Source organism: Podarcis muralis, chromosome 12, assembly GCF_964188315.1.
Source record: "Podarcis muralis chromosome 12, rPodMur119.hap1.1, whole genome shotgun sequence".
Lineage (NCBI taxonomy): Eukaryota > Metazoa > Chordata > Lepidosauria > Squamata > Lacertidae > Podarcis > Podarcis muralis.
In genome coordinates this window covers 443,325-458,903 of record NC_135666.1, presented here as the reverse complement: position 1 = coordinate 458,903, position 15,579 = coordinate 443,325, and the positions used below count along the sequence as shown (strand labels likewise).

Below are 15,579 nucleotides of genomic sequence, written 5' to 3'. Positions count from 1 at the left end.
AGAGCACAGGCTTCTGCTGCCTGTGATTTTCCTGAGTGGGTCTCCGCTTCGCCGTAGCGGACGACCCGTTTACAGCGGAGCTTCCCTCTCCTTACTCGGAGAAGGCAGCCATTGCCGATCGCGCCGCCTCCGGAAGTCCTCCCTCTCTAATCTAGACCCATATGAGAAGATACAATCAGGTTTCCTTAGATCACTCCTGCAAACACCTAAATGCGTCCCAAACGCCGCCCTACGACTGGAAGCGGGCTTATACAGCATTAAAGCCAAAGTATGGATAAGAACCTTATGCACTTGGCTAAGACTTAACAACTCGCCGGTTGGACTACTTTCCCTGATGCTTCTTGACAAATTCCAATCTAGCTGGTTGAAGGGCATTCGTAGAAAACTGGTCACATATGGTCTCTCCCCAGAGTATTTATTAAGTTTAGAAAGGGGAAGGGCCAAGAACATAATCAAAGAAAGACTCAGGGACATTGAAACCCAAAATGACTTTAACCAACTTCCGATAACTTATAAACTTTTATACAATTCCCAGAGGCCCCAGCTAGCAAACTATCTCAAAGTTCTAGACAACCCTAAACATCGATGGGCATTTTCCAGGGCCCGCTTTAACGCTCTCCCTTCAGCTCTTCTAGAGGGAAGATACAACAAAATACAGATCGAACAAAGATTATGTCCCTGTAACAGCAATGAAATTGAAACCATTGGGCATGTCATCTTATACTGCCCATTATACCGAGACTCAAGAAAAGAGCTGATCGAACCGATTCTGAGGAAAATACCTCGTAGTACAGACGACACCTATATCAGACACCTCTTAGCTGACAAAGAGCCCGAAATTAACAGGTCCGTGGCAAAGTACTGTTACATTGCAACAAGAATAAGACGAGTAATGATGTCTACAAAGGAGTTCAAACTGTAAACATCGAAGGAACGATATTAAACAGTAGCGACTCCTGAATTGAATTTTTAAAAACTTAAGAGTCGAAATCTGGTCATAAATATAAGCACCAATTCTGTGAATTGGCCATATTTTTACTGTTACTTGTAGTACAATACTACTTTTAATGTCATATTTTATACATTGCTTTCTGGTCACTGACCATATTAAAGATATTTGATTTGATCCTTTATTCCTATATTAGATGCACTTGAAGCCAATTTAAAAAGAAGTACTTTCTACAGTGATGTTGCACAATTGTTTTCTTGCTAATCTGACAGCATCTAAGTGAGAAATTTAGCAAGGTTGATGGAAGCATCCCCAGAAGATATTGACCTGAACCTTATTGATGAACTTTTGCACTTTCACCTATATGTGGCACAAAGCCATAGGCTTACAGCAGAGCCCTCTCTGTCTCATACAGACCTTTATCAAATTATACACAAGGAAAAAATTCAGATGGCCTTTCCTAATGTGGAAGCAATCTTGTGGCTATTTCTTAGCTTGGGAGAGAGGAGTTTTTCAAGACTCAAAAGAATTAAAAATGAATTAAGGACCACAATGTCTCAGGAGAGGTTGTCCGCACTGAGGATTCTGTACATTGAAAGTGACAAACTTAGACAAACAAATTTTGATGAAGTTTTGGATGATTTTACCATGAGGAAGGCTGGGGGGAGGGATTTAGTCTTACTGTATTTAATGGTTGTTGTTTACTTCTTAATATGTATTTTAAAACTGACTGTTTAATGACAACATAAAGTAGATTCTAAAAGTGTCACACTTCCCAGGCAATATAATTTGTAAACTCAAGGTTTTTTTAAAAGAAGGTTTTTTTAAAAGAACTTCATTTTCCTAAAAATTAATGCTTATTCCACAAAAGGTTTACAAAGTTCAGTTATTGCAAATGTTTTTCAGCGTTAATTTTAACATTTCTGCCTTTTTAAAATCACCATGGTATTTAGCAATAACATCTTATGTCCTTTAGAGGAGAAATTGTGAATTGCAGAATTTTAAAAACCTATCATCATCCTTGGCTTTGCTCAAGTTGGTTTATAACACTCTTCCATTTTCTTCCAGTCGTGATGGAGGGGGATTGGGAGGGGCCTTACAAGTAGCCAAGGGCCACTCTTCATCTAAATCTGGCCCTGCAAATCAGGTATGCTGCAAAAATCAAAGGGTTGTAAACAGAAGCTGGATTACCTCCGAGAGTCATCCCGGCCTCATAGCATTTCCGAAGGCGGCAGGAGGGGCAGTTTTTCCTGCGGAGCTTGTCAATGTTGCAGTCATTTCGGCTGGCACAGAGGTACTTCTGTTTGCCTAAAAACATCAAGAGGGCATATCATGAATGCAAAGTGACAATCCTCCCCTTACTAGAAACAGAGCATCAAGGGCTCAAAGCGACAAGCTGGAATCGTACAATTGTAGGGTTTTAAAGGTCCCCAAGGGTCATCTAGTCCAAGCCCCTGCATTGCAGCTAAAGAATCCTTGACTGGTGGCCACCCAAACTCTGGCAAAACGTTCTTTTGTCAGGGCAAAATATTAACTATCATTTATGAAAAGTGTGCTTAAAAGCTTAAGATGCTGGTGCTCGGCTGAAGGAGAAGAGGCGTCTCGGCTGAACTCCTGGTGAAATGTGGAGAAAATTATAAAAAAAATGCCTTCCATTTGATGAAAAAGCTGGAAAATAACAAGCCCAAGAAAGTTTATGACCTAGTCTGCATAATTGCTGGAGGAAACACTTTGAAGGCAGATAAAGTGGGAGTATGAGAAAGATTTATTCTTAAGTGCATTCTTTGGGAGTGAAAGTATGGCAGCTTCAGATTTGGAGGTGGAGACCAAAACAGAGGTTATTAAGCCTAAAGCTTTTCAAAAAGAAATTTTAAAAGCCATAGAAGAAGCAAAGAACAGTATTACCAAGGCTGTTACAAAAATAGTAGAAGATAAACTCTCTAAATTGGCCGAGACAGTAGAACGGTTGGCAGAAAATGTAAATGCTGCATGGGAAATGGCACAGGCCAATGAGAAAAAAATGAATGCATTGCAAGAGCAGACTAGGAAACTGAAGAGACACAATAAGTATGTTAATGATAAATTAATGGACTTAGAAAATAGAGCCAGAAGGTCAAATTTACGTCTAAAAAATGTTCCAAATATGGAGAAAGTGATTGAGTGGATGGCCAATTTGCTGCCTGAATTGGGAATTTTGAAAGACTCGCTCAACCGCATACATAGGGTTGGGAAGCAGAGAAATGAGTCAAGTTGGCTGAGAGACATGGTAATGTGCTGTGGGAGATATAAACAGAGAAAGCAGGTATTCAAGGCACTGAAAGACTTGGATAGACTTGATAAACTGTTGTACAATGGCAAGAAAGTGATGGTTTTTGAGGACTTATCTTTGGAAACAATTAAAAGGAAAAAGAATTTACGGGTGTCTACCATGGTGCTGCAAGAAAAAGATATGAAATACAATTGGAGAATGGCACCATTTGCTTTAAGAATGCAGTATAAAGGAGAGAGATTGTTTGCAAAAGATCAATGGCAGATGGTGGCGTCATTTAAACATGTGGGATTGCAGTTGCCAAAGGACTTTAAGGGGACTCCAGACTTGGAAGAAGAAGAAAATGACTTAAGAGAAGAAAGTGAACAAGCTCAGGGGTGGCAGAAGAAGAAGGAAAGCAAGAATGAGAAAAAGTCATGGCATCTTAGAGACAGAGTTAAATATAAGAAGTGAAGATGAAGAAGGAAGGCAGGAAGAAAGAAAGAGTACCAGGATGGCTCGATGGGGCTGTTTTTTTCTTTTTCAGACTAGGGGAACTTGCAAGCTCCCTTCCAACTTACCCCCCCCCCCCCCCATATGGGAGTATATGGATGAGTGAGTGTGGAAAGTTGTTTGTGTGTTGTGTTGTTTGGGATGGTAAGGGGAGTTATGATGTGTGGAAGGTGGGTGGAGATGGATGGTTTGGAAGTGATGATTAAACAGAGAAGAGTAATTGGAAAAATAAATGTGAGGATGTATGGAAGCTTATTGGTTTGTACCCCGGGTTCAAGAGTTGCGGCACACAGATATTTTCTTGTGTTTTTGCCTGGACTTTTTTGTGGGGGTGGAAGAACAGGGCTCACAATAGGGTTATTTGGGAGGGAAGGTGGGGATGGATTTATCTCCAGGCAGGAATGGTACAAAAGGAGGGAAAAGGAGAAGTGAGATGGTTGGGAAAGACATAATAAAGAATGTGAATGTTATGTGTACAACTCTTAATGTGAGAGGTTTAGGTAATCAGAACATCAAGGGCTCAAAGCGACAATCTTACAATTGTAGGGTTTTAAAGGTCCCCAAGGGCCATTGAGTCCAAGCCCCTGCACTACAGCTAAAGAATCCTTGACTGCTGGCCACCCAAACTCTGGCAAAACGTTCTTTTGTCAGGGCAAAATATTAACTATCATTTATGCAAAGCGTGCTTGTTACGGCAAAATCTGGGTGCGAGGCTGCTCTGCCACCCAGCTCATCGGACTAAGTCCGTGGGTCCCTGCGGAGGAAAATGAGCTCAGCCGGAGACAGGAGCAAGCAGCAGAAGATCCAAGTTTATTGCGCAACAGGTTCAAGGCGAGATTGAACCCCGAGAATGGGGCGACATAAACTTTTAAAAGTTCCTTCCAAGTCCCAGAATACAGTGCTAGAAACGTCATGAATACATAATGAGAAGGTTGGGTTTCACGGGTTGCATCATGAATATTTTACACACGTCATGAATATGTTTACAGAGAGGTGGGGTTACACTGATTAACATTTAAGACAAGGGAGGGGGAATGTGCAGAGTGAGGGATATACATAAATAAACATTTCTTGAGTACCGGTGGTGCAGGACAATGGGACAGTGATATGCATCGTCTGCCACCTAATATTGCCCGGGGGAAGGGTTAGGCAGGACGATCTGACAGGATTAAGAAGTTCTTGTGTACGTGCCCTGCCGCTTCAGGGATTATGGAGGTCGGGGTGCCATCATGGAGTCCAAAGGGAGCTCAGTTGAATGACACCAAGAGCTAGGAAATCGGAGTTATGGTTGATTTTATATCAATTTCCAAAGGTTTTCTATGCTTTCTGACCTATTCCGTATTGGTGATCAAAAGCGAAACAAAATGGACACATTGTAGCAAGAATGGATACACTCACGTTAGGAATAGGGCGGGAGAAAGGCATAGGAAAGATGGGGCTTATTCCGCCCGCGTGAAGACAGGAAAGAGAGCCTTTTATTTACAAGGCAGGGGTACAGTGTGGTGCCTATGCAATGGTGCGGGGGCCCCTGCAGTGCCCAGCCGGCCTCGAACCCCTTCAGGGAGCGGTGGGGAAGGATGGGTACCCCCCCCCTGTTCCTTCCGTATCAGTCCCCCATTCGGAGATAGATTTGCATTAAAGTTCTGCAAGAACTTGCAAATCTTTTCTCCGCACCCTAAATCTCGGTGAATGTAGGGGTGCCCTGTGAGTGGGAATAGGCTCTAATGGAAAAGGAGGTGGGTGGGCAGCAAAAGAGGGAACAACACGGACGAATAAAATTACTTGTGGCACCCTAGCTCTTTCAAACACTTTCAATAGTGGTGTATGCTTTACATTTAGCAGGAAGGTCCACTACTGACTGAAAAAAAATGCAGTTTGCTTTTTAGCCCCACCGTTTTTGTGTTTTCAGGTGCCAAGCTAGCTCTTCTGTGGTCTCACACCGGCATAGTGGTACAGTAACACATCCTGCTGAATCCCCTCAGGGCTTTCATTTAACCATGTCGCCTGGCAACCACCATAGCTGACCAGGCTTGGACACATCATGAGAGATATGTCTTCGCCTTGGTCTTTCTATGGGGTTTTCATTATTGCAGGCTCTGGTCTCACACTCATGGAAAGTTGTCCACTTGCTCTTAAAGGACCAAAAGCTAGTTGCAGCCTGGATACACGTGCCCAATTCCGGTAGAGTCCAATTTGAATTTATCTTGCCCCATGGTTCTCAACTTTTCAAAACCAATATGTTAAAACCAAAGCCATTCCTAAGGGGGCATTTGTCCAAATGAGTCAATTTAACTCTATAAGGGACCATTCTTGCTACATCAAGGCATATACAATTTTCTTGTTATCAATAATAATATTACGTATGGTAGTCGTGTCCTCAAATAAATAAATAAAATTTGGGACATGATCTACACCCAATTTCATCTGGCATCCTAATCAAAACATCTCAAATAATAATAAGGAGTGTTGCTTCAAATCTATCTGATAGATTAATTTCGCAGCTGTAGATGAAAACCAAGATTAATAAGTAAATAAATGCAGAACAATTGCTACTTGAAGACAGTACTGAATCTGCAAGAGATGCAGGGAAATCATAGAAAAGATTTGAAATAGTTTTCTGGAACAGAAAGAAAGAAATAGTAAAATCTGGGAACTTCATATATAGAAAAACATTGAATGCATAAATAAATGGGTAGGGAAGGTTGGCACTCTTCAGAGTGCCAGGTGGGACAAGGAAATATGATCATCAGTTGACTTGATCTAAGTATAGTCTGCTCTATTGGAAAGCATTGTAATATATGGGAGTCCTCCATGAAGACTTGGGGTGTAAGCCATATCCTTCTGCTGTTCATAGTTATGTATGTTACATTACACAGAAATTTTTCTTTTGTGGAGATAACACATAATCAGACACACTTCAACATTCCTACATGATAACACATAATACACAACAAACTAATTAAATATCAGTTGAATATAAAAGTCAAAAAAATGTCCTTGCAATTCAACTCCTCCCCTCTTTGTCAGCCCCACTCCCCCGGCAGTCTATATCCTTTGAAAGAGATAGCTGTGGCCACTTTGAAACTTTGGTGTCTTCTGTTGTGGTGGCGAAGCTTTTCATTGGATCTGTAATAACACACTTGTAGAAGTGATATCCTGTAAGGGCAGGGTGGACTTAAAAGACACAGTTAAAATAATAATAAAACACACACACACACACACACACACACACACACACACACACACACACACATTGACCTATGAGGAACCAAAATAAATAAATGCTAAGACACAGAATTTTAAGAAATCTGAAGTAACAATGAAAATAAAAGAGTGTTTCTTGATGTGACAACATCGGCTAGAATGCTAATAGCAAAATACTGGAAAATGAATTAATGGCAATTTAAAGTTGTGCAAGTACCTTGAACTAGCCAAAATGACAGAATTAATAAGGAATGCTCAGGCAAAAGGTAAACAAATACCATTCCACAAACAATGTTTGGTTATGCTTCGGTTAATTTCATAGACATCATGGAAAAACGGATTAAATAAATGGAAACAGATTATTTGTAACTTTAAAAGTGTCAAAGCCACGAAGAGATGGAAGTCACTAATACAGCAGGGATTTCACAGAACAGAAAGAAAGTTGTTGTGGGAGAAAAAGGGACAAACACTTTGTTATCGGGGTTCACATATCCTGTTAAAAGGGAAAATTATTTCATGTGAGAAGCCTGTCAGGAAATGCTGTTCCTAAAATGCACACAAACAAAGTCTGTGATTTATGGAATTCTTTGATATTTACCTGTGAAAAGAATTTGGCATGTTTAAGATTTCAAACTTGGGACACATTAAGGGTGATTTCTCTCAATGGTTCCAAGTTTTACATAAACCTCCTCCCCCCCCCCCACAGTTCCCCCTCCTTCCTCTCTCTCTCTCTCATTTCTTTTCCTATCCTTTTTTTTTTTTTTTTGCTGATCTAGTCTCTGTGCATGTGTGGAGTTCATGTCTCAGCAAACCTTTTATACTATTGAAATGTTGCATCTTTTGGCAAAATTAGAATTTGAATAAGGGAAGGGTAAGGAGTAGATTTTAAAAGAGGGTTAGATTTAAACAAAAAAGAGAAACTCAGCAATTGAAGTATTCACCAACAAAAGCTAGCAATTTCAGCCCAAGCAAAGCGACTGCTTCCTTTATGTACAGGAAAGGGCTAATATCCCTCTGGCCATTCGTGGAACAATGCCGCGCCCTTATATATGGAAAAAAAAATGGCCAGAGAGTCAGAATTCATAGGATTTTTAATTTTTAATTTTTATTTTTTTAACATTCTAAGTTTTTCGGCCTTACCATTTGCAGACAAAAATTTTCCTGCCCCTTTATTTACAGGATTGGTCAAGGCCCATATGTATTTGTCTGATTTTCAAATAGTAGACAAAATGATAAACAAAATGATAAACACTGTAATCACTCAAATGCTTGGTACTACCAGTTGTGCTTCAAAACATCACAGCTTCACCTCTCACCTTTTTAAAACTAAAGAGCAAAGCTAGGCTGAATTTCAACTCCATCACCACACCAGAATTTAAGAATTACCCTGCAATGCTTGCAGACACATGTCCTTCCACACAGCCACAAATTGGGAGAGTTGAAAGGGACCCTGGGGTCATCTAGTCCAACCCTCCAAAATAAAGGGTTCACAGCAAGATTTCACAGCAAGATTTGTACTACACACACATACTTATGTACACAGGCACTACTGGGGAAGAGAGCACAATAAATGCTCCTATCATGTACTATGGAAGAGGAAAATAAAGTACCCAGCTTTATACAGAACCCTTTTTGCAGATCTTGAAGCTAGTTTGAGTGAGAGTTTACTTCCTTAGACTAAAGAATGCAAGTTCCTAGTGAGATGATATTTAAAGGAAGATTGAAGCGAACAGTTTTTTTCCCTAAGATAGGGAGAGGATCTTTTATAAAGCAAAGTTAATTCAATTGATATAACCACTCACAAATAATTAAAACAGCCATAGATTTGATTTAAAAGGAATACAAAGGGAACAATTTTTCCTGAACTTGCAGAGGGATAGTAAGACTAATCTATGCCCCCCCCCCCCAATTGCAGTTTCTTTTAAAGGAAGCTTACTCGGGAGTAAATTTACCTGGCACAGAAGTAAGAAGGAGAAGAAAAGAAGAAGAAAAAACCTGAAAGAGACAGAATGAAACAGGGGGGGGGGCATTTTCTAAGAAAAGAGGCTAGGAAATCTTATAGAGACTGATATCAGGAGCCTTACAATAACTCTTCTGTCCAACTCTTATGTCCAACCAAATCAAAGTTAAAAATGGACTCAGATATTTTCTTAGAAAGAACACCATATTGTCAGTCATATGCTTAATGAAATACTGCATTTTAGCTTGAGAGCAATTGTGCTCAACTAGGCTTTTGCAGCAGAAACATTAGGTTAACTTCACATTCCAAAATAGACTGTAGACTCACAATCTCAAAAGTTGCGGCAAAGCAAGAGGTGGGGTAAACATTTGCACCCCTCATTCTCATTTTGTCTTATTTAGGACTGATAAGGTCCAGCATAGCTTCCTTAAATTTAAATTTTGAAGCAAGCTTGCAGTTTAAACTATGCGCGCTTAAGAAAGGCAGTCTGTCAGAGACAGAAGGAACAGACAACACACATATCAGACAACATGTAAACACACATATTCTCATATATGTATTAACACACAACACACATAACAGACAACATGTAAACATATATACTCTCATCCTTTAGTTGGTTATTGCAAGGAGTTGGGCTGCTTCCTTTAGCTTCATTAAGTGAAATTAGTAGGAAGGTCCCACATGGTTTTAAGAGCCTCCTTGCCTCTTCAAACACAACCAGTTAACCAAACTGGCAGGGCTCACAATGCTTAGTTGACTGGGTACCCCTTTATATATGCATGCGTTGTTGTTGCTTTTTTTGGGGGGGGGATAGAGAAGGGAGAAAGAGAGGGGTTGATTTGGATTTGGGTAACTTGTACAGGGGTTTATTTAGGGTTTCCTATCTCTTGTTGCTTGGCAACTTCCTAATGGGTTTTAGCGAGCTCTATCTATCTAGTTTCCTCTATTCCTTTCCTTATTTCCTATTCCAAATCCTGGGGTTCCTTTACACTCTGCCAAATCCTGCCCAATTCCTCCTGGGCTATCCCTCCTGGCAACCTCCTTATCTATCGTCCCAATCTCAGGAAAAGGGGCCCTACTGGACGCCCGTGCCGTGCGGTGCCAGATTGGGTGATCCCTGGATAGAACTTCGAACTGAAAATCCCCCTTGCTTTTGGAAGCGGGCTCACGCACGATACACACGTGTTACGTGGCTCCGACCAGTGCGGCTGGGATTGGGACAGAAAGCCAGACCCCTTCCTGCCCCCTCCGTAAGGGCGCTCGGGAAGTTCGGAAAGAGAACTCCAACCCCTTGCTTTCAACTGAGATGCCCGTTGCGGAGAGTCGGCTGTCTTTCCAAGCCGGGTCTCTCCGTCTTACTTTCGGACTCTCAATTGGTGCGGCTGACTGGAGGGTTTGAGAGGAGAAAGAGATAGAGCTCAGAACCCCCCTTTTGGGTCGAGCAGCAGTCCACGGTCTCTCTCACCACTTGGACCAAGAGACAGGCGAGAAGGAGCGATAGAGAGGAGGGCAGAGAATTCAGTTGCCAGGAGACTTTCACCCCCTTCCCACCAGTGCACTGGATTTTCCTTTTCCTTATACTCACGTGTCTTCTATGATGATCCCGGGATCGATGAATAAGCCGGCTGGATCCCTCTTTGCTCCCCGGCTGAACTCCTAGGGCTTTTGATTACCGCCCGGGAGATGGCTGGGGGTCCAAAAGGATCTTCCCAGGCAAAATGGCCCGGAGCCGGCTGAAGATTTCGGGGCCCCCAGTCAGCAGCTCGGGAGAACCGCAAGCCCCACGTTCGGGCGCCATCTGTTACGGCAAAATCTGGGTGCGAGGCTGCTCTGCCACCCAGCTCATCGGACTAAGTCCGTGGGTCCCTGCGGAGGAAAATGAGCTCAGCCGGAGACAGGAGCAAGCAGCAGAAGATCCAAGTTTATTGCGCAACAGGTTCAAGGCGAGATTGAACCCCGAGAATGGGGCGACATAAACTTTTAAAAGTTCCTTCCAAGTCCCAGAATACAGTGCTAGAAACGTCATGAATACATAATGAGAAGGTTGGGTTTCACGGGTTGCATCATGAATATTTTACACACGTCATGAATATGTTTACAGAGAGGTGGGGTTACACTGATTAACATTTAAGACAAGGGAGGGGGAATGTGCAGAGTGAGGGATATACATAAATAAACATTTCTTGAGTACCGGTGGTGCAGGACAATGGGACAGTGATATGCATCGTCTGCCACCTGGTATTGCCCGGGGGAAGGGTTAGGCAGGACGATCTGACAGGATTAAGAAGTTCCTGTGTACGTGCCCTGCCGCTTCAGGGATTATGGAGGTCGGGGTGCCATCATGGAGTCCAAAGGGAGCTCAGTTGAATGACACCAAGAGCTAGGAAATCGGAGTTATGGTTGATTTTATATCAATTTCCAAAGGTTTTCTATGCTTTCTGACCTATTCCGTATTGGTGATCAAAAGCGAAACAAAATGGACACATTGTAGCAAGAATGGATACACTCACGTTAGGAATAGGGCGGGAGAAAGGCATAGGAAAGATGGGGCTTATTCCGCCCGCGTGAAGACAGGAAAGAGAGCCTTTTATTTACAAGGCAGGGGTACAGTGTGGTGCCTATGCAATGGTGCGGGGGCCCCTGCAGTGCCCAGCCGGCCTCGAACCCCTTCAGGGAGCGGTGGGGAAGGATGGGTACCCCCCCCTGTTCCTTCCGTATCAGTGCTCAAAAGCTTAAGATGCTGAAGCAGAACTAAAAATGCTGTGTAATAAAGTAACAACACAAACCAACGTTCACTCTACACATTTCCAGGTGTGGCTAAAGTAAATACTTTTTTTAAAAAAAGAAAGAAAATATTTTTTATTTGCTTTTACAAATACAAATTTATAACAAAATTGTTTATACATCCATTTACAGAGATTCTCTAAATCTCCAGACTCTCACCTCCCCTTCCCCTAAGTGGGTCCTAATGACAGTGTTTACAACTGCATACCACTTTTTTTTTACCTTCTAGATTGTCCATAGTGATTTGCTTACAATGGTCTCCTAAGTATATTATGAAATTTTCCCATTCTTTTTTAAAGTTCTTGTCCTCTTGGTTCCTGAGCCTCCTGAGTTTTGCCATTTTGGCCTAGTTTAGCCGCTTGGCCTTCCTTTCTTCTCTGGTTGGGATTGTTTCTTCCTTCCATCTTTGAGCTAGTAACATCTGTGCAGCTGTTGTCGTGTACAAAAAAAAGTCTTTTCTGATCTTTTGGAATCTCAGTACCTATAATTAGGAGATCATGGACTAACGTTTCATCTGAGCTGTCTTCAAGGGGAGCCCCACATACAGCACAACAGGACAGGACGGAGAAAAAGTATTTCTTGACGCAGCACATAGTCAAATCATGGAACTCGCTCCCACAGGAGGCAGGAATTAGGTCTGGAAATGAGCTGGCAATCAGCTGTTTGTCTCCCTTTCTCATAACGCTATGTCAGGAATGTCCCTTTCTAGAGTGACAGCAAGGACTCCGAAGGGGGGGGGGGAGGCAGGCTGGGGAAAAGAGAGGCTTGCTTCCTTCCCATACGGAGAGTGATGCAAGCCTCTCCCATCCTGGAATGCAATTCCCAATATAGCGTAGGGCAGACAGAGGCAGTTTCAGAGGAGCTGCAGCCTTTAGACATTGCTCCGAGGGGGGTGGAGATGGCTCCAGAGGGGGGTGGACAAACCACAGACATGGCAAAGGAGTAGGGTCCAGGCCTGGAGTCAGTCCGACAGGAGGAGGGGCAGCCAATGGAGGATATCCTGTTGGAGGAGAACCCGCACTTAAGTGAGCTCAACGTCGTTCTTTGGCAGATGATTGAGCTGTGAGCTCAGATGGAAACTACTGTGTAAATACTAATAAATCTAAGCACAATTCAACTGCCAGCTTACTGCGTTCTTGGTGTGAGAGGGACATCTGCAATCTTGACATGCTAGAACTTGCGGACATCCAAGGAGGCCAAATGCTGCAAGATTCAGGGCAGATAAAATAAATCCATACTGCCAAATATGGAACGCCTTCTCACAGGAGGCAGCAATGGCCACTGACCTAGATGGCTTGAAAAGAGGATTAGACAAATGAACTGAGGAGGAGAGGGTTATTGATGGCTATGAGCCAGGAAGGCTGTGCTCTGCCTACACAGCTGGAAGCAGTAATGCTTCTGGATACTGGTTGCTGGAAGCCATGGGAGGGAAGAGGGATCAGATCCTGCTTGCAAGTTTCCCATGAGAATCAATTTGGCAGGAGAACTGCACATGCATCAGCGTGGGTAGATTCACACCCGTCTCACTCTTGGAACTTCACTAATTAAAAGCCTGAAAAGCAAATAACTCTCTGCAAACTGATAGCTGAGATAACTCACTGAAAACAGGGCTCAAGTCCAAGTCCTGGATTGGGGTGAGTTAGTGTTTAAAACGGTGGTTTATCTATTTATTTGAGAAAGACTTGAGAATGATGCAAACGTAAACAAAATAGAATCTCTGACAAAAAGAATTTCACAAATGAACGACAGACAGCGCAGAAGGAATTTAAAATTCTCTGGTATTTCTGAAGATATTGGGAATAAGGACCTGGAAAAGGAGATGTTAGAATGGCTCAAATAACAAGGAATTGAAATTGAGCTGAATGAAATTGAGAGAGTGCACTGGGTGTTCACACCACGAGGAGTCTCTGGACTTCCCAGGGATGTAATCATGGCATTCACAAGAGAGAAGTTAAGAGATCAAATTTATAAATCACTACGGCAGAAAGCAGACCTGCAGTTTAAACAGCGAAAGGTCATAGTGAGACAAGACTTTTCTCAGGAAACGCTTCAAGACAGGAAACGTATGCAGCAGTTTGCACAAGCTCTCTACAATCATAAAATCCTTTTTACTTGGGCCTACCCTGCTACATTGCTGGTTTTTAGAGACGGCAGGAAATATTCCGCTAAGAACCCTGGTGAAGCAAAAAAAAAATGCTAGCTGATTTAGGAGTTGGAATACAAGGACAGAATGAGAAAGAACTCTCAAGTTTGGAAGAATTACAGGGAGAGTCGAGTGAAGAATCTCAAGAATCTCCAGTGCAGAGACAAGAGAATAAAAGAAGACGGAAGTCGAGAGGGGAAGGAAACAGAAAAAAATAATATATACTAGAGACATCTAAAATGGGCTTTTGTAAATACATATATATATATATATATTCTGATATAAACTTTCCAAGAGCGAAGGGAGGGGAGTGTGGTTCCCCAAGATACCATGAGACAGGGATCATGGAGATCCCTAACTGAGTCTCAGGGGAGAAGGGGGAGGGGGGTTGAATGGGCCAGAATTGAAAATATAATATATGTACACAGAGGAATTCAAAAAATAAACAGTAGTCGGGATAATGGATAGATCTTTAAAGGTTTTATCTTTAAATGTTAACAGGCTGGCCTCAAACATCAAACACTACAGGGTACTGACACTGGCAAAGAAAATGAAAGTGGATATACTATGCCTTCAGGAGACACATAGAGCCAAAGCAAACAATAGACCTTTGTTATGCTCTCAGCAATGGGGCCGAATAGCAGAATCGAAAGCGACAAATAAGGCTAAAGGGGTCGCTATACTATGCAATGCAATCTTAGGCCAGAGGTTCTGAGCCGGAAAAAGGATAATTATGGTAGATTTATATTCTTAAAAATTAAAGTGTCACAAAAAAATCTTTACAATAGCTAATATATACAAACCTAACACAAGACAGAAAAAATTTATAAAGAAAACCTTGAATAAACTGCCGCTTTACGCTGAAGGGGAAGTTATCGTTACAGCAGACTTTAATTGGAATATAAAGGACGATAGTACTTTCAGATTATCTAAATGGGGATTAAAGGATATTTTTGAGAGGGGAAACCCCAACACCAAACCTACCTTCTTCTCCAACAGACGTAAGACTTTGTCTTATATTGACTACGTGCTAATTAAAGAAGGGAATGAAATCAGTGTTAGAACAGCAAAGACTATGGGAATATGGATTTCAGACCATGCTCCACTATTCGTGGAGCTGGGACTGGAAGAGGATGGAAAAAATAGGAGATGGCGGTACAATAACCTAATAATGGCAAAAGAGATTGACAGGGAATATATCAGAAAACAAATTGGTTGGTATTTTAAAGAGAACAATGGTTCGGCCAAGATCCTGATAGTATGGGACGCTTTTAAAGCTGTTATAAGAGGACATTGTATACTGAAAGAGATTGCGATTAAGAAGGATTGGTACTCGGGGAGACAGGAAAAAATTAAAGAGATTGAAATTTTGCAACAACAGCAACAGGCTAAATTTCTAAGGAGCAGACAGGAGCAGTTAAGAAAGTTAAAACAGGAATTGGATGAGTTGGATATAGTTGCGGTGTGGAAGAGAGATAATATGATCAAAAATGATTTTCAGAGAACCTCAATAGGATCATATAAGAGATTGGCAAACTATTTAAAGAAAAGAAGGGATAAACAGAGGGTGAAGGCCATTAAGACCAGAAGGAAAATACTTACAGGAAAGAATTGGCAGAATTCTATCAATCTTTATATAAAGAAGAAAATAAAAATACTAGTAGGGAAGGTTTGGGGTTTAAAATCGAAGAAAGTGATAGATTAAGACTGAAGGAGGAAATTTCTTTGGAAGAAAGAGAGAATGTAGTTAAATCATTTAAAAGTAAGACATCCCC

General features: G+C 41.8%; 1 protein-coding gene across 1 annotated transcript in view; it reads right to left on the bottom strand.

The window, feature by feature from the left end:
- LOC114607663 (androgen receptor-like) overlaps positions 1-15,579 on the bottom strand; it is a 177,400-nt gene that overhangs the window by 71,011 nt on the left and 90,810 nt on the right. The window contains exon 3 of the mRNA XM_077937058.1: positions 2,141-2,257. Coding sequence (XP_077793184.1) covers positions 2,141-2,257 — 117 coding nt within the window. The remainder of the gene's footprint in view (positions 1-2,140; positions 2,258-15,579) is intronic.